This window comes from Mustela lutreola, chromosome 6 (assembly GCF_030435805.1).
Source record: "Mustela lutreola isolate mMusLut2 chromosome 6, mMusLut2.pri, whole genome shotgun sequence".
Lineage (NCBI taxonomy): Eukaryota > Metazoa > Chordata > Mammalia > Carnivora > Mustelidae > Mustela > Mustela lutreola.
This window is the reverse complement of record NC_081295.1, coordinates 30,468,553-30,487,203: the sequence shown is the minus strand read 5'-3', so window position 1 is coordinate 30,487,203 and position 18,651 is coordinate 30,468,553. Positions and strand designations below refer to the sequence as shown.

The window sequence follows — 18,651 nt, the reverse complement described above, 5'->3', positions numbered from 1 at the left end:
ACTGAAAAGCACTTGAAACAATTAATGATAAAACATGTACAGTAGAACTATTATCATATCATGAGCTATCCTTTTGTCCATAGCTCTGAAACGGCTCCCTACAGCTATATAGATAACCTTACTTTGATGCAATGTAGATGGAGCATAGACACTGTTATAGTGACAGTCACTTCTGGTATTTCCTAGCTGAGTATTTTATTTGTAATAGTGTATGGTAAAATGACCTTACTTTACTAATAAAATTCTCTTTAGACAAGTAATGCAATACATTAAAGACTAAGGCTGACATAATAACACATGATTCCATCTTATTTTCTTTTATGAAGAGGTCATAAGGCGTATGAATCTTCTCTTAAATCTATTTCTTCTACAGAAAAAAAAAAGTGGCATTAAACAGAATATTAAATGCATAAATTTTGAGCTAGGTAAAATATTCTTTCACAATATTATAAAAGTCTAAAATAAGCACCCTAATAGTGTAAATGGTACACAGTAATACTATAAACAAACGTTTTTTTTTTTTAAAGATTTTATTTATTTATTTGACAGAGAGAAATTACAAGTACACTGAGAGGCAGGCAGAGAGAGAGAGAGAGAAGGAAGCAGGCTCCCTGCTGAGCAGAGAGCCCGATGCGGGACTCGATCCCAGGACCCTGAGATCATGACCTGAGCCGAAGGCAGCGGCTTAACCCACTGAGCCACCCAGGCGCCCCTATAAACAAACTTTTAAAAGCACTATAAAGAATTTAACATATGCTACATATATATAGTTAATATGGTAATTCAAAATCTTTACAAGTGAAATAGAACACCTCCATTAATAGTTGCTACTAGGAATTATTTTTCAATTGCATAAAAGTACTGTTTATTTTATATGGATATCATATCAAAATGTATATTACTGGTTTAATGAGAGTCTTTTATTATTTTATACCAGCCTTTAGTCATATCAAAATAACTTTTTGAAACATATAACTTTATATATAACTTGTATTCTCAGCTAAGAATACAAAATCTACATTGATGATAGCAATGCAAACTACAAGCAACTTTTAGAAAGAGTTTTTCTACTACATCTAGTTAAGGAAGCATGCTTAACTTTGTCTAAAAAATTCAATTTGCAATCCTACAGATTAGGTCTTTTGGAGAAATCCCAAATACATTAAACATTAAACAACACATCAACAAAAACAGTTTTAGAAAAGTAAATTATCAAAAATATATTTACCTTATTTGCACTTTTAACTCCCAGAAATGTCTGTCCAAGAGGAACTGGTCGAAAACGGCCATCAAAGTAGAAAAGCCCAATACAGGGATTAACGTGTAAAAATGTAGCAACATCCAAGTAGTTGGGTAAAGTTGCAGAGAGCCCAAGAATCCTTATCATACTCTGTGTGGATTCCACCTACATGGGTTATATTATTTAATATCTGATGTAAATTCAACCCATTTGGATTTTTACAGAGTTTGAAATAAGTTTTAATAAATATAGAGTATGAAGCATTTACAACAGAACAGGACTCCCCCCCCCCAACCAACACATAGTCTAAACATAGTTTAAACACAACACATAGTCTAAAAGGCAGATAAAATGAAAGAAAACTCGCCTAAATCTGGCATCAGGAATAATCTAATTAAAAATGTGATTTTATAAAAAAAAAAAAAAAAATGTGATTTTAGTAGATTTTCTCAACTGGAAAATCCTATTAGTTAAATGGCTTTTTGTCTTTGTTTTGTTTTGTTTTCTAAAAATATAACAAGGTAAGTGACATACGTGGATTAGATTTTAGTCTAAATTTTACCAATTTATAATTTCATGTGCTAAAAACTAAACGCATAAAAGTCCAAAATAAGTAAGGTAAAATATTTCTAATGTTTTACAAATTTAAATTTAAAATGCATGACAACTGCAAGACAGAAACATTGGAAACTACGTGTTACAATACATTCAATGAAAAATTATTTCGGGGGCGCCTTGGTGGCTCATTCGTTAAGTGTCTACCTTCGGCTCAGGTCATGATCCCAGGGTCCTGGGATTGAGCCCCACATCGGGCTCTCTGCTCGGTGGGAATCCTGCTTCTCCCTTTCCCACTCCCCTGCTTGTGTTCCCTCTTTTGCTGTATCTCTAAATAAAATCTTCAAAAAAATATTTCCAAAAAAAAAAAAATATTTCCAGGGACAATTAAAAATTTATTTTTTAATTAATTAACTATTTATTTATTTTAGAGGTGGGGAGGGGCAGAGGCAAAGGGAGAGACAGAATCTTAAGCAGGCTCCATGCCTACCATGGAGCACGATGCAAGGCTCCAACTCACAACTGGAGATCATGACCTGAGCAGAAATCAAAAGTCAGACGCCTAACTGACTCAGGCACTCACGTATTTCTCCATGGGCCTTTAAAAAAAATTCTTGAAGACTCATTTATAAAATCAGCATTTTCCTTCCCTAATTATAGATTGCTTACTTAGTCCATAATTCTTCACCTTTTATATGGTATTCCTTTTGTTATATCATAGCAACATATAGTTGAGCATATCAGTGAAACAGATGAAATTCTGAGATAAAAATACTACTAATTATTCTATCATCACACAGGAGAAGTTTTCAAATTGGCTTAACAAATTATCATTAAGCACCTTATATTAAAATAATTTTATATTCATAACAGAAAGTTTGATTGCAGGGAATAACAGCCAAAACTGGAAAAAATTACAAACTACTCAAAAAATGTATTGAGCCACATTTTGTGTTCATTGGTGAAGGGTAATACTCTCATTTTGTTTCTGAGCACTGCTGGTAACACTGATTTAATTTGTTCACCAACTATCTGCTAAGCTCTTAATGGCAGGCACGGTGCCAACAGAGCAGGAGCTTAGAGTCTATGCGTAATAATGACAACAAACATTATGATGTGTCCGATTAATAGCAGCACTTTCTGAAAACTGTGAGAATAAGGGAGAGAGATCACTGATTAAACCCAGGTAAATCAGGGAAGGCATGCTGAGCGCAGGTAATGGTTCTAATCCCAGAAAACGGACCGGGAGGGAGGCCAGAAAGGATGGTGAGTTTAAGGTGCTGCACTCAAAAAGAACTGGTGGTATGAACTGGAGGAGGGAGGTGATAGAACATCTGGTTAGAAATGAGGGGAGGGGGAACAGGGTGATGGGTACTGAGGAGAGCACGTGCTGTGTTGAGCACTGGGTGTTATACTTAATTAACTACTGAATCACTGAACACTGCATCAGGACTAATTATGTACTATATGGTGGCTAAATGAACATTAAAAAAAAAAAAAGAAAGAAATGCAGAAATGACCGTGAAAGAGGAGTCTGTCCATTGAGCTGCTCATAAGCACTCAGCAATGTCCAGTTCTCTCTCTCAATTATGTTTTCGGGTCTAATTCATGACGGTTTATAGTACTGTCATCCTGTTGAGTTTCTAAACATTCTGTAAAAGGTCTTTATCAATTCTAATTTTGTTGACTCAGTGGTTTTCTACTTGTGATTAGACTTGTGAGGTTTCTTTATTTAACTCAGGTTTTTAAAAAAACTATTTCAGTTTTTTTTTTAATTGTTATTTCATAATTAAGTTAATCTTTTCAGCTTTATTATTTTCCCATTTGTTTTTGTTAGAATATTCTATTTAAAACTGTCTAACATTTAACATTCAATAATTAACTTATTTATGGTCCCTCCATTCCTGTTTCATTTAAGAGTATAATTCTTACTCTGCATTATAATTCTAGGTATATAACAGTGCTGTCCCTCTCTCCTTCTCTCCTTTACTTCCATGATCACTTACTGACCTCTAAATGGCAGGAGATTAATCTTTCAGTTGGTTAAGTTTTCAGTCTTCATTTTAACAGGTATTAAAGTGTAGAATGTATGCGTGCATGCATGTATTATATGTATGTATGTGTGCATATACATCTATATAGATGTATATATGTCATTTTATCATATAAAAGTTATTTCTAAATTTCTATTTTATTTTATAAAGCCTCTGATGTGTTCAATTTCTGCTTTGAGAAAATGTTGCATGGAGACCTGAGATTTACCTATTCATAAGATATGCAATTCTACATGTTTGATCACCTTACCATATTAATTACATTATTCAAGTTCTCGATGTTAGCAATATAGGATGTTAGCATTTGCCAAAAGAAAGAATCATTTTAATCACATGCAAACTTCCCATTTTGAATTAGGATACAAAATGTTCCTAAGGGGAATAATTTATACCATTACCATGATACAGTAAAGGACCATTCATCCCTAAGCCCTAAGGGTTCTGGAGAAATACTGGGTAGCATTCTGCAGCCCATGTCCTTATAATAATCTTTCTGTCTGTGATTTTTGTATCTCTTCTGCTTTCATATTTTGTATACTTCCCTTTTATTAAAAGATTTTATTTTTTGAATTTTTAAAAAAGTTATTAAAAATTTTTAAAAATTATTATTTTTTAAAGATTTTATTTATTTGAAAGACGGAGGTCAGAGTAGGCAGAGAGGCAGGCGGAGGTGGGGGAGGCAGGCCCCCTGCTGAGCTGAGAGCCCGATGTGGGGCTCAATCCCAGGACCCTGGGATCATAACCTGAGCCAAAGGCAGAGGCTTAACCCACTGAGCCACCCCGGCGCTCCGTATACCTCCCTTCTAAATAGAAGTCTAATTTGGAAAACTGGTTTCTTACCTGAGGTTTGAAAACCTCTGATGTGATTTGAAAAAGTACACATGATTTAGAATGAATTTGGCAAGTTAATCGACCAATGAGAGAATGCATATAAAAAGATTTAACCTTATCATTATTTTTTAAAATCTAGAAATATATGTCATTCTCTCTTGTTATCGTAAGTAAAATAAGGGGGTTTATGGAAGGACATTTGGGTAAATATTTTAATTATTTCTTCAGTTTCCTATGTTTCTTCTTTGGTCAAAAACTGCTTGCATCATGCTGGTATCCTCAGTTTTCTGCACCTAAGTGAGCAATTCCCAAGGCCAGATTTCTCCCTGCATGCTGTAATACAATGTACATACAGGCTGGGAAAAATCCAAATGCCTGGGTATACTCCCCAACACAAATGTTTCTTATAAGTATAAGAGAAATTGTGGCCCTGTAACTTCCAAACTCTTTCTGTAAGTTTAGAGATGAGTTTAGAGGTTATATCTGGGCCTATCTGAAGAGTAAACAAAACATCACCTATGAGATATGTACAGCTCCTTAGAAGATTCTTAGCACTTCTGTGAGAGAATCAGAACTGCAACTTGTAAACCAACTTTCCTTTCAAATTAAAGGTATTTGTCTGGATATAAAAACAATCTCCCTGGCGAAAGTCCTAAACGGAGTTTATCAAGTACTGAATCAACATAAACATTTGTCTGGCAGAGTTACAGATTGGTTAAAGAAACAGTTCCATTTGTTCCTTAAACTTACAAATCAGAGGATTTGTAAAAACTATTTAAAAATGTATAAATTACCTAAATTTACAGAAGAAAATGAAAAAATAAGAGAATAAAAAATAAGAAAAAGGATAAATAAGAGAATTTTCAAAATATGGTTTTGAATATACTTCAGAAAGTTTTACCTCTAGGTGATATTAACCAGAAAACAACTCAATAAGCCTTGGAAATCATATTTTGTTAAATTACTGTTCAATCACTGTTCATTTTTAGTGAGGATTTTATAAACCTGCTTTCACAATAAAAGGGGACAAAGTATGTTCCAATTTGATGTTCATTATTACTAGAAAGGATTCAATAATAAAATATATAACAACAGATAGTCAGAAAAGGGAGTAAACAAACAAACAAACAAATACTCCTTAAAGAGGAGCAAGCACAGCATTTTAAATAAGGTCAGAGAAGATTTTGCCATTTCATTAGTCAGTCAACAGATTTCAATTGTATAACTAAATGGATTTTGGAGTGAGGGCAAGGGTGGACCAGGAAATAACAATAAACATAACAGTGTGCAGTAAACATAACAGGGCATTTACAATCAAAGAGCTGACATTTTAGTGAGAGACAACCATAAACTCATGAACAAATTAGGCATTATCAGGTATTGCTAAGTGCCATGAGTGAAACAAAACAGGGTAATGGCATAAAAAGTAGCATGGGAGGGGTCCCACTTTAGGTGGGATAAGGAAGAAAATCATCGCTAAAGAAATATGAGAGATCGGGGTGCCTGGGTGGCTCAGTGGGTAAAAGCCTCTGCCTTCGGCTCAGGTCATGATCCCAGGGTCCTGGGATAGAGCCCCGCGTCGGGCTCTCTGCTCTCTGCTCAGCAAGGAGCCTGCTTCCTCCTCCCTCTCTCTCTGCCTGCCTCTCTGCCTACTTGTGATCTCTCTGTCAAATAAATAAATAAAATCTTAAAAAAAAAAAAAAAAAGAAATATGAGGGATGATCAGGGGATAAAAACCTTCAAACAGAAGAAAAAGTAAGTGCAAAGGAGGACTGTACCAAGCTGAACAGAAAGCAGATGATGAGAGGAGAGAGTGACCAGAACTGAGTTTAGAGGTCGGGAATCCTCTTGTGTCTGACTCTGTGTGTCGTAATTCACAACCTTGATTTAATAGACACATAAGAGCACTTTCTACCCACCATACTGAAAAATACACATGGGAATTTACATTAAATAGCTATAGGAATCTTGAAACAATTAAATATATTATTAAGTTACAAAAAACTCAGTAAGTTCCAAAACCGAAAAAAAAAAAAAATAGGCCACATTCTCTGATTACAGTGTAACATACTCAGAAAGATAAAAACAAGGAATGGCCCCAAATTTCTACTCACTTTGTGATTAAAATATATCATTATGATCCTATGAGGTTACTATCAGTAACTTCATAGCAGGTTTCTGAGAAGGCTGTTGATAAGTTAGCTCAGTCTAAAAGACTCCGTGGATATAAGCAAAGTACTTCAATGGGAGTTATATGAATACTTTCAGAATTAGCCATCTATCAACACTGGCTTAGGACCTAAATTTTGGGTAATGTGGATACAATGAATAAGACCGAGATCTATACATACAGAGACTGCAAAAACATAAGGAGAAAGGATTAAAACATGATAGAGGTAGATGGAAATTAGAGTATAAACACATATACAACATCTGACCATGGATTTGCATTCACTAAAAAATCTTATGAACAGCAGCAAAATCCCAAAAAACCCAATTAAAAACAAGAGAACCCTCTATGGGGGAAACAATGAATATACCTATTACTTAAGAAACTTCCTTTACATGTTGTGATGAGAGTTTTTTATACTGAGTAGAATGAGGATTTTAATCACACACAATAGTTCTAGGTAGTACTGGTGGTGATCTGAAAGGAAAGAAAAGTAATTTTTGCTTTAAAATAATTATTTAGAGGGGCGCCTGGATGGTTCAGTGGGTTAAAGTCTCTGCCTTTGGCTCAGGTCATGATCCCAGGGTCCTGGGATCGAGCCCTGCATTAGGCTCTCTGCTTGGCAGGGAGCCTGCTTCCCCCTCTCTATCTCTGCCTGCCTCTCTGCCTGCTTGTGATTTCTGTCAAATAAGTAAATAACATCTTTAAAAAAATAAAATAAAATAGTTACTTACAACATAAAAGTTACTGAACATATTTTTAGAGTATTTCCATGTCAAATACATGATACTCTGCAAACACCAGATATTTTTCTGTGAAAAATCCAATTTAAAACTACTCTATTTTTTATCTAAAGGTATAATCCTATTATTCTCAATATATATAATAGCCTATATGTGAATTACTTTCTTTTAAATGAGATTAACTTGGAACTTTATGTTAAACCAAATCTCAAAGTTCTATAAACTATACACATCCACCTAAAAAGTATTAATTGTTGAAAATTACAAAAAATCTTTTTCAAGATTTTACTTATTTACTTGACAGAGAGATGGAGAGAGAGTACAAGTAGGCAGAGCTGCAGGCAGGGGGAGAGGGAGAAGCAGGATCCGTTGAGCAGGGAGCCCAATGCGGGGCTTGATCCCAGGACCCTGAGACCATGACCTGAGCTGAAGGCAGAGGCTTAACCCACTGAGCCACCCACGCACCCCGAAAACTATAAAAATTTTAATATTTTACAGCTTCTTCTGTATCATTAGCCCAAAACTATGCAGTAAGTTTTTAATGATATTTGCCCCTAGATAAAATTGAAGTTAATACAGTTAAGAAGACAACTAGTATTAGTTCAGTGTTACTATATACAACAGATTTGGCCTTTATTACAATTTTCTCTTCCAAATTCCTGTCAAGTGTGTTGTGAATTTGGTCCCTAATACCAACTCACAGAACCTGAACCGGAAACTGAACACAACCAAAACTGTATTAGAATAGCTTCTAAGGGTACTTCAGTTACAAATGTTGATGTGCCATAGAAAACACTGCCATCTAATGGGAGCATCTGGTAATTAAAAGGAACAAATAAAAACAGGAACTTTGCTTTTTAAAAAAACCACAGTTATGAGCTTTGTCATAGCATATTAAGAAATAAGAAGAATCAAATACCTCCTTCTATCAAGGGTATTAAAATCTAGTAAAGGATAAAAGTTAAGACAGAACTAATTATAGCAAGTTGTGAAATTATAAGGACAATAGTGGTAAGGTCTAAAACTGTGTAAAGGAGCAGAGAGGGAATCCAGAAAAGGTGTAATTCATTTTGAATTTTGTACTAGGAAACACTTAAAATAAGAAGTGATATTTGGCAGATTCAAAAGGATATCAGGTTTTTAACAGATGAATGTGTGGAGTGATGAAGATATGTAATTCTGTATTTATAACCTTTAATCTCATAACTGATAACACATTCTGCTCCAGTGAGATGAATTTAATCTCTGGAAAAGAGTCAACTGTTTTGGAAAGGAAATAGATAAGAAGGAATGCATAGTTTTGTGTGGCTGGAACCTATTACAGCTAAGGAATATGCAGAAGTTAAAAGTTAGACAAATAGATCACAATAGTCTTTAATGTCCAGATGAGGAATTTTAACGTTTTTCTTCAGATAACAAAGAGCAATCTGTCAAGTTTATGAGCATAATAGTGCTAAACCACAGAAGCAGAGTTTCATTATGTGATGAGAGATATCACTGTGTATGATAAATATATCATATATATTATATATTTAGATGTTATATATATTATATACTATATTCCTGTATCATATATTAAGATATACATTTCTATAATTGTATTCATATGTAATAAACAAACCTGGAATACATTTTATATATTTAGTTTATATACATTTAACTTTATATGGTTTATAACATAGATCATATATGGAAAATTATACCTTTATAAAGTTAACAAAATATTTATAAATTTATATTGCACATATATATATGTATTAGATATATATGAGAAATACATAATGACATGTGTCTGTGTACGTGTATACAGAAATATTAGCAGCAGGTCTGCAATCTATTTGCTCCCTTAACTAGAGGTACTCGGGAAAGATGTCCTAGTCAAATCCCCTTGTAAACTTGCTATTGCAGACCTCCTGGTAAATGTACTAAGGATATTCAGTTGGCCTCTAATGTTCTCTAGTTACAGGAAAGTGCTTATTTTCATCATGCTTTTAGTTGATGGATGTGATCTCTCTAGGCGGCTTAATCCTAGAATGTATGGATTCCTATGGCATGGCTCCCTGAAAAACATCACTAAGCTATATAAGTATCATGCTATAAAATAAAACATTTAATGATTAAAATAGCTCTCTTTTCTGCAGATGATGCCCTGAATGCTTCTTTTTGAGACCTCCTATGTAAAATCTAGGCCAGAGCCAATCCAAAATGGCAAGAAAGGACCTGGAAAGCAGTGACAGCAGGTCCAGGCTTCTCCATGCTTCACCTGGGTCTCACAACTATCTGTATCCTTGAAATTCTTACATTGGATATTAGCTAAAATCTCCGATTTTTGTCATTTTGAGTATTTCAGCCTTTTGCATTTTATGCATGTGTGTTTATGTGTATATGTATACTATGTTTTTTAAATTAATATGGTAAAATACGAACATGTCCCAAACAACCGTTAAATTCCATCTCTGTTAGCAAAGCACCTTTATAATTTGTAGCACATTCTTCTGTGACTATGCATCCTACTCTACCTAAACCTAAAATCTAAAGATAAGCAAGAACTCTGTTAACTATACCCATAGCACCTAGAACTATGTGGCTGACATACGTTCACTAGTTTAATGAATGAGAAAATAAATATAGCGTATATGTTTTCCTTTACATAAATGGGATTGTGCTATATATAGAGGACAGCTTCCTATTTCAATGAGAATATAATCTATCTTTCAAGTCCAGTTCATACAGCTCTACCTCATTCTTTTTAAAGGCTGTAATGCAGCATTTTATGGTATGAATATAATTTATTAAACCACTTCATCTTTTGTTGGACATCTCGGTTGCTTCTAGCATATTTTGCATTAGCAAGAAAGCTACAGTGAACACTGGTGTTATTATATCTATATGTTTGTGCTATTATTTCCATACATTAGCTCCCTAGAAGTAAAAACACAGGGTTGATTTTATTGTTTTTAAAGATTTTATTTATTTATTTGACAGAGAGATAGAAGAGCACAAGTAGGCAGAGCAGCAGGCAGAGGGAGAGGGAGAAGCAGGCTCCCTGCTGAGCAAAGAGTCCGATGCGGGGCTTGATCCCAGGACCCTGACCTGACCCCAGGATCATGACCTGAGCTGAAGGCAGACATTTAACCGATTGAGCCACCCAGGTGCCCCCACAGAGTTGATTTTAGCGGGTGCTTTCAAATTACATTCTTTTTCACTTCTGTAAATCTGGTAAAACTCTCATGTCCCTTTAAGCATCTTTTCTATAATGCTCAGTATGTTTATTTTTACTGTGAAATGAATTCTCCAAATTTTTAAAGTTTGTATTTCTTATTAATTTCTAATAACTATTAAATATAAAAGAAATTTATTGTATTGCTACAAATAATGTTATTTTTGTCTTATTTTTTAACTTTTTGGAGGAGTCTTAACTGGCCACATATTCCCTTTACAACCTTTGGAGTTTTCAATTTTGCTTAGAGGTTCTCTACCTCAAGGTTATGAAAAAATCCTCTTATGTCTTCTTTAATGTACTAACAAAGTTTTGTTTGATATAGCTAAATTATCATTTTTTAAAAAATGTTTTGTTTATTTATTTGAGAGAGAAAGAGACAGAGAAAGTGCTCAGGAGCTGAGGGAGGGGCAGAGGCAGAGGGAGAAGCTTGCTCCCCACTGAGCAGGGAGGGAGCCTGATGCTGGACTCCATCCCAGAACCCTGGTACATGACCGGAGCCAAAGGCAGATGCTCAACTGAGCCAACCAGGCATCCCTGATATAGCTAAATTATTAACCATCTAGAATTTTATGGTGGATTTACCAGATGAAAACAAAATATTTTAAGGCATTTTAAAATGCAATATTAACTTTTTAAAATTTTGCACTCCATTTTTTATATTAAATTCCCAAATCTAGACCTGGATCAGAGCTGTTTAGCATATGAAGTATAAAAGAAATGATTCAACTAGTTTTCATTTATTTTCTATACAGGTAAAATCTAACAACAAATGCCATTTTTAATACTCATGGGCTTTCTGAGACACTTTATCTTTTTACTTAATGAAAATAGGGGCGGGCAGAAAATAACCATGATACACTGGTAAATTTACCAGTCTTTGTTTGGACTATTAATGAATAGCTACAAAGCTCCAAAACTAGAGACTGTGCACACGTCTTTTTTAAAAAAATAATGATTAAGATTATGCATATGAGGTGATTTATATGATCTAGTATAGCAGAAAACTTATAAATCATGTTCAGATTTTTTCAGAGGGTAGAAGGCAGGGAGAAAAATGAAGGAAATCACTAATATTTGCCTATGTTCTGTTATATCTTTAACACTTCATAGACAATATTATACTTGGCTTTGCAAAAATGGTTTAGAAGTTTTCTTGTATTTACTTTGGTTAATTTTTAGAGACTTCAAAAAAATAAGACTTGTAAGGAAGGAAGAGTACTTTCAATACGAAAATAAAATACCTAAAGTTTTCTCCATACTAAAATTGTCTTTATTCCCATGAATAATACATATTAATATTCTTGAACGCTATATTTAAGCTTAAAAACATCCCTCCAAAACAAGCTTAAAAATAACTTCCACTTACCTGCCGTAAAGTACGTGCCACTATGCTTTCTAAGACTGGTCCTCTATCTTCATGCAGCAAATGAACTTCATCAAGAATAAGGAGCTTTACAATTTGGGAAAGAGCTACATCTCCGACACTCTTTCTTGTCACTACATCCCATTTTTCTGGGGTGGTCACCAGCATCTGTAAGATAAGATAAAATAAAAAAGAGAAAAAGTCACATAGTTTATATAAATTACAAATGTGTCATTCAAAAAGAATTATGACTGGCAACCTTTATACAGATCAAATAAGAAGTGTTTAAAATATCCCAGAATGATATGTAATTCACTGTAGACACTGTCATTTCAAGAGTAATATTTCATTTCATTTAGCTTCACGTAAGTTGTGACATTAAGCAGTTATTTAAAACTCAATGATAACAGTCTGTCAAAAAATTATAGTAAAGTGTACAAAATACAAAGCTTTTTTGAAAAGTGTCTTATGATGTAAAAAAACAAATGATTCTGGGTGCCTGGTTGGCTCAGGTCATAATCCCAGGGTCCTGGGATTGAACCTGCTTTGGGCTCTCTGCTCGGCGGGGAGTCAGCTTGTCCCTCTCCCTCTGCCCCTCCCTGTCTCCAGTAAATAAAATCTTTAAAAAAAAAATAAACAAAACAAAACAAAAATTCTATCTTTTAAACTGCATACAATGATAATGGCCTTTACCTGAAAAGGGACAATGAAGTGAACCAAATGTTAAAAGGCAATAAGAAGGAAACCAAGAATCCACTCCAGGAATGATCACCTGTTTATACCTACCCAAATGTGAAAGAAACTTTACTACGGACACACAGTTTTCAAAAAATTGCCCTTTAATATCAACTAGTATATGCACTATTTTGTACCAAAAATAATACAAACAATACAGCCTAACTGGCATACAACTGCAATCCAAAGACAGTCACTGGAGATTCCAGGGTGTGTAGAGCAGGAGGTTAAGCCCGACGCATTTATGTGAGCCTCACAGTAGCAGATCATTTAACATGAAACTATAATGAAAATTCTCTTTGCTTTTCACACATTAAACTGTCTCCTCTAAAATCATCCTGTTGCAGAGAAAAAGATGACAAGTTTAATAATACCTTCTACTATAGTAATACTACATTAGGAAACGAGCCAATATGTGGACAATTCAAAGAATACTAGATAAATCAAAACTACAGTTTCTCATCAGGATTAGAGACCGATGATAATCACAGTTGAACTGCGCTTTGAAGGGGTTTACTAAGATGAGGGTCAGAGTGTTCTCTCAACACTTTTGTTATTTCACATCTGGTTAAGTCACCTATGGGGACAATAATTACCTTGATTTTTGTTTTATTTTTAATTTTTAGATTGGTACAAATTATATATAAACTCCTTAACAAATCCAAAACATGATGTGCCAATATGACCTGTTGCATTATTAGAGATACCACTGCTTTCATTATGAGATGAGCTGTATCAATGACAAAATTTCAAAGCTGTACTTGAAGAGAAATTAACAAACTAGTGAATCGTATCTAAGATACGAAATACTATAAATCCAAAGTTACTTAGTTCAAAGTTGCTAAAGCTGAATGGCAATGTTGAGATCACAACAAATTTTACGGAAAGGATATGCTGCTGGAATTAAGTATAAACAGATGTATAATAAATTTTGAGATCTAAAATGGGTAAAAACATTCACTGTGAATTAAAATCTCTTGGAACAAATTCAAATTGAACTTCTACTTTGAATAATGACAACTTTAGAATAATCCAAAATATAGGGATTACTTATTAACAACCCTTTTTATTCAAAATCCTGGAAGACAAGCCTATCTGTTTTCAAAACAACAATTCTCATACGCTGTATATTTAATATAAAAATTTAAATAAGTAAGCTTATTAAGTCATGAATGTTAGGAATGACACAGGGTACACTTTTAAATAATAAAGCTTGGCTTCCTACCTCACCATGAACTTAGAATATGATGCTTATACTGTCTTATAATTAACTTTCAGCGATGACAATGTGGCAACAAATTGTAAATCAAATTTTTCAGATATCAGAAAGCTATACTGATGAAACCTTAAAAATCCATTTTAGCATTTTATTATACTTTACTTTCAGCACAGTGAGAAGAGGCTTCATTTATATTACTATTTTATCACTTCAATTCCCTGAACTTAAAATGTCTAGAACATGAAGTGTCACATTTGCTTAATGAATTGGAACTCATGCAAGACATTTCCATCTGCTCTTATATTGGGGCATGGGTTAACCGTCAACATTTTTACTGTCAACTTAAATTTCTCTCAATACATGTACTTATTCCCTCAGAAACACAAAAATCATTACTTGAAACTGTTCCAGTTTTATCTTGTCCACTGGGAAAAATGGCACAGTCGCGATGTTATATACAACCATTGTGTCAAAAATTTGGTGTCTTTAGTTTTAAAATGCTTATCCATTTGATAGAAATACCAAATGACCTGAGACCTGGCAGAACCAATTCATCTGGTAGTTCACTTAAACATTAATATTAATATTAATATTATAGCATTGCAAATCACAATTAGCATGCTGTACATCAAATCCTGAGAACATATTCATCTTACAGTTTATATCCCTTGACCAATATTTCCTCATTTCCTGAAATTCCAGCCCTTGGCAACCACCTCTCTACTCTTTAAGTTCATCTTTTTTATATTCCACATTTAAGTTAGAACACACAGTATTGGTCATTCTCTGTCTTATTTCACCTAGCATAATGTCCTCAAGGTCCATCCATGTTGAAAAGTTTGAGTTTCCTTCCTTTCTATGGCTGATCAATATTCCATTGTACATATACACTACATTTTCCTTATCCATCCACTGGGGGACACTTGGGTTGTTCCCATGTCTTGGCTACTGTTGATAATGCTGCAAAGAACATGAGGGAATGTGAAGACATTAAATTTTGTCAAAAATTTTTTCTGCATTTAATAAGATTATGGTATGAATTTTCTCTTTCATTCTATTAATATGATGTATTAGTCTGTTTATATTTTCTCTTTCTCCATGAGTCAGTAGATTGTATGTTTCTAGGAATTTATCCATTTTTTCTAGGTTGTCCAATTTGCTGATATATGATTGTTCATAGTAGTCTCTTATGATCCTCTCTATTTCTATGGTATCCAAATTGGAAAGGAAGTAGTGAAACTGTCACTATATCAGTATCAGAAGACATGATACTATATATAGAAAACCTTAAGGACTCCACCAAAAAAAAAAAAAAAAAAAAACCTGTTAAAACTAATAAATTAATTCAGTAAAGTTACAGGATACCAAATGAATAGATAGGAATCTATTTTATTTCTATAAATTACTAACAAACTACAATAGAAATGAAGAAAATAATCCCAATTACAATTACATCAAAATGAATAAAATACCTGGGAATAAATTTAACCAAGGAGCTGAAAAATCTACATACTTAAAACTACAAGACACTGATGAAAGAAATTGATAGAGACCCTAATAATTAGTAAGATATCCTGTGTTCATGGATTGGAAAAATTAATATTGTTAAAAAATCTACAGATTCGGGGAACCTGTGTGGCTCAGTGGGTTAAGCCTCTGCCTTCGGCCCAGGTCATGATCTCAGGATCCTGGGATTGAGGCCTCCATTGGGCTCCCTGCTTGGCAGGGAGCCTGCTTTCCCCCTCTCTCTGCCTGCCTCTTTGCCTACTTATGATCTCGCTCTCTCTGTCAAATAAATAAATAAAATCTTTTAAAAAAAATCTACAGAGTCAATGTAATACATATCAAAATCCTAACAGCATTTTTCACAGAACTAGAACAAAAAATTCTAAAATATGTATGAAACCATAAAAGACCCGAAATAGACAAAGCAATCTTGAGAAAGAAGTACTAAGTGGGAGGCATCATAGTCCCTGATTTCAAATTATTTACGGTAGCCAAGATATGGAAGCAACCTAAGTGTTCATCAATGGATGAATGGAGAAAGATGTACACACACAATGGAATAACAGTTAAAAAATACAGAAGGAAACTTAACTATTTGCAATAATATGTATAGACCCTGAGGATATTATGCTAAGTGAAATAAATTAGAGAACGACAAGTACTCTAATCATTTCACTTATATGTGGAATCTAAAAAAACAAAACAAATGAACAAACAAGACCAAACACAACTTACCGATACAGAGAACAGATTAGTGGTTATCATAAGGGAAGAGGTTGGGGTGGGGTAAAATGGGTGAAGGTGGTGCAGTATATGGTGATGAACGATAAACAAACTCACTGTGGTGATCACTTCGTTGTGTATACAAAGAATAAATTATTATGTTGCACACCTGAAAGTAATATGTTATAAACCAATTTTATAGCAATAAAAGTAATATATTAAATAAATATAAGAAATTTTAAAAATAAAAGCATATTTTCTTGCCTTTATAAAATTCAGAGGTGATTTTGAAATTTTATACTTAGACTATAAAAAATGGGGGGAAATGTTTAAACTAATTACATAAATGAATTTTTCAAAAAAACAGAATGCTAAAGTACCAAAATATAGTCATTAAAATCCCATAGATTAATAACATAATACTATTATTTCATCAATTCGCAGGAGCCATTATTATAAGCTACACCATCACTGTAAGTGTCAGTAAGAAGGTTAAAAAACAAACAAACACTATCAAGGAAATTTTTCTTTTCTTCATGATAAGTGTATTCTTTAATCCCCATCACCTATTTCAACCACTCTTCCACCCAGATCCCCTCTAGTAATCATCAGTTTGTTCTCTGTAGTTAACAGTCTATTTCTTGGTTTGTTTCTCTGTCCTTTTTTTTTTTCTTTGCTTTTTGTTTTTTAAATTCCACAGATGAATGAGAGCATATGGTATTTGTATTTCTCTGACTTAGTTCACTTAACATTATACTCTCTAGCTCTATTCATGTTGCTGCAAATGGCAAGATTTCATTCTTTTTTAAGACTGAGTATATTCCATCATGTTTACCACCTCCTTTTTATCTGCTAATTTACTGATGGACACTTGGTTTGCTTCCATAGTTTGGCTTTGTAAATGATGCCACACTAAACATAAGGGTGCATGTATTGCTTTGAAGTAGTGTTTTGGTATTTTGGGGATAAATAGCCGATAGCCTGATTAAGGGATAATAGGTTATTTTTATTTTTAATTTTTTGAGGAATGTTTTGGGAAACCTCCATACTGTTTCCCATAGTGGCTGCACCAATTTTCAATCCCACCAACAGTTCACAAGGGTTACTTTGTCAACATCCTCTTCAATACTTGCTTCTTGATTTTAGCTATTCTGACAGGTGTGAGTTGATATCTCATTGTGCTTGTGATTTTACACATCCCTGATGACGAGTGATGCTGAGCATCCTTTCATGTGTCTGATGGCCATCTATATGTCTTCTTTGAAGAAATGTCTGCCCATGTCTTCTGCCCATTTCTAAATTGGATTATTTGTTTTCTGGATATTGAGTTGTATTTTTTAAATATATTTTGGATACTAACCCCTTATCAGTTATGTCATTTGCAAATATCATCTCCCATTAGGTGGGCTACCTTTTAGTTTTGTTGTTTCCTTTACCATGCAGAAATATTTATTTTGATATAATCCCAATAGTTCATTTATTTTTACTTTTATTTCCCTTCCTTAGGAGACATATCCAGAAAAATTTTGCTATGGCCAATGTCAGAAATTATTGTCTGTGCTCTCTTCAAGCCATTTTACAGTTTCAGGTCTCATATTTAGGTCTTTAATCCATTTGTATTTTTGTGTATGGTGAAAGAGAGTGCTCCAGTTTCATTCTTTTGAATGTAGCTGTCAGTTTTCCCAACACCATGTGTTGAAAAGACTTTTTCCCAATGTATATTCTTGCCTCCTTTGTTGAACATTAATTGATCATATAATTGTGGGCTTCCTTCTGGGTTTTCTATTCTGTTCCATTGATCTATGTGTGTTCTTATGCCAGTACCACACTATTTTAATTACTACTGCTTTGTAAGATTACTTGAAATCTGGAATAGGGATACCTCCAGTTTTGTTCTTTTTTCAAGACTACTTTGGCTATTCAGGGTCTTTTGTGGTTCCATACAAATTTTAGATTGTTCATTCTAGTTCTGTGAAAAATACTGGAATTTTGATAGGGATTGCACTGAATGTGTACATTGCTTTGGGCAGTAGAGACATTTTAACAATATTTGTTCTTCCAACCCATGACCATGGAGTGTCTTTTCTATTTCTTTGCATCATCTAGAATGCCCATGATCAGTGTCTCATAGTTTTCGGAGTGCAGGTTTTTCACCTCCTGGATTAAGTTTATTCCCAAGTATTTTATTGTTTTTGATGTAATTATAAATAGGATTATTTTTAAATTTTACTTTCTACTGCTTCATTTTTAGCATGTAGAAATGCAAAGGATTTCTGTACATTCATTTTG

General features: G+C 33.8%; 1 protein-coding gene across 1 annotated transcript in view; it reads right to left on the bottom strand.

The window, feature by feature from the left end:
- ASCC3 (activating signal cointegrator 1 complex subunit 3) overlaps positions 1-18,651 on the bottom strand; it is a 344,503-nt gene that overhangs the window by 200,335 nt on the left and 125,517 nt on the right. Inside the window, exons 11-12 of the mRNA XM_059177004.1 lie at positions 12,183-12,347; positions 1,229-1,405 (exon numbers count right to left, since the gene is read on the bottom strand). Of these exons, the coding sequence (XP_059032987.1) occupies positions 1,229-1,405; positions 12,183-12,347 (342 nt within the window). The remainder of the gene's footprint in view (positions 1-1,228; positions 1,406-12,182; positions 12,348-18,651) is intronic.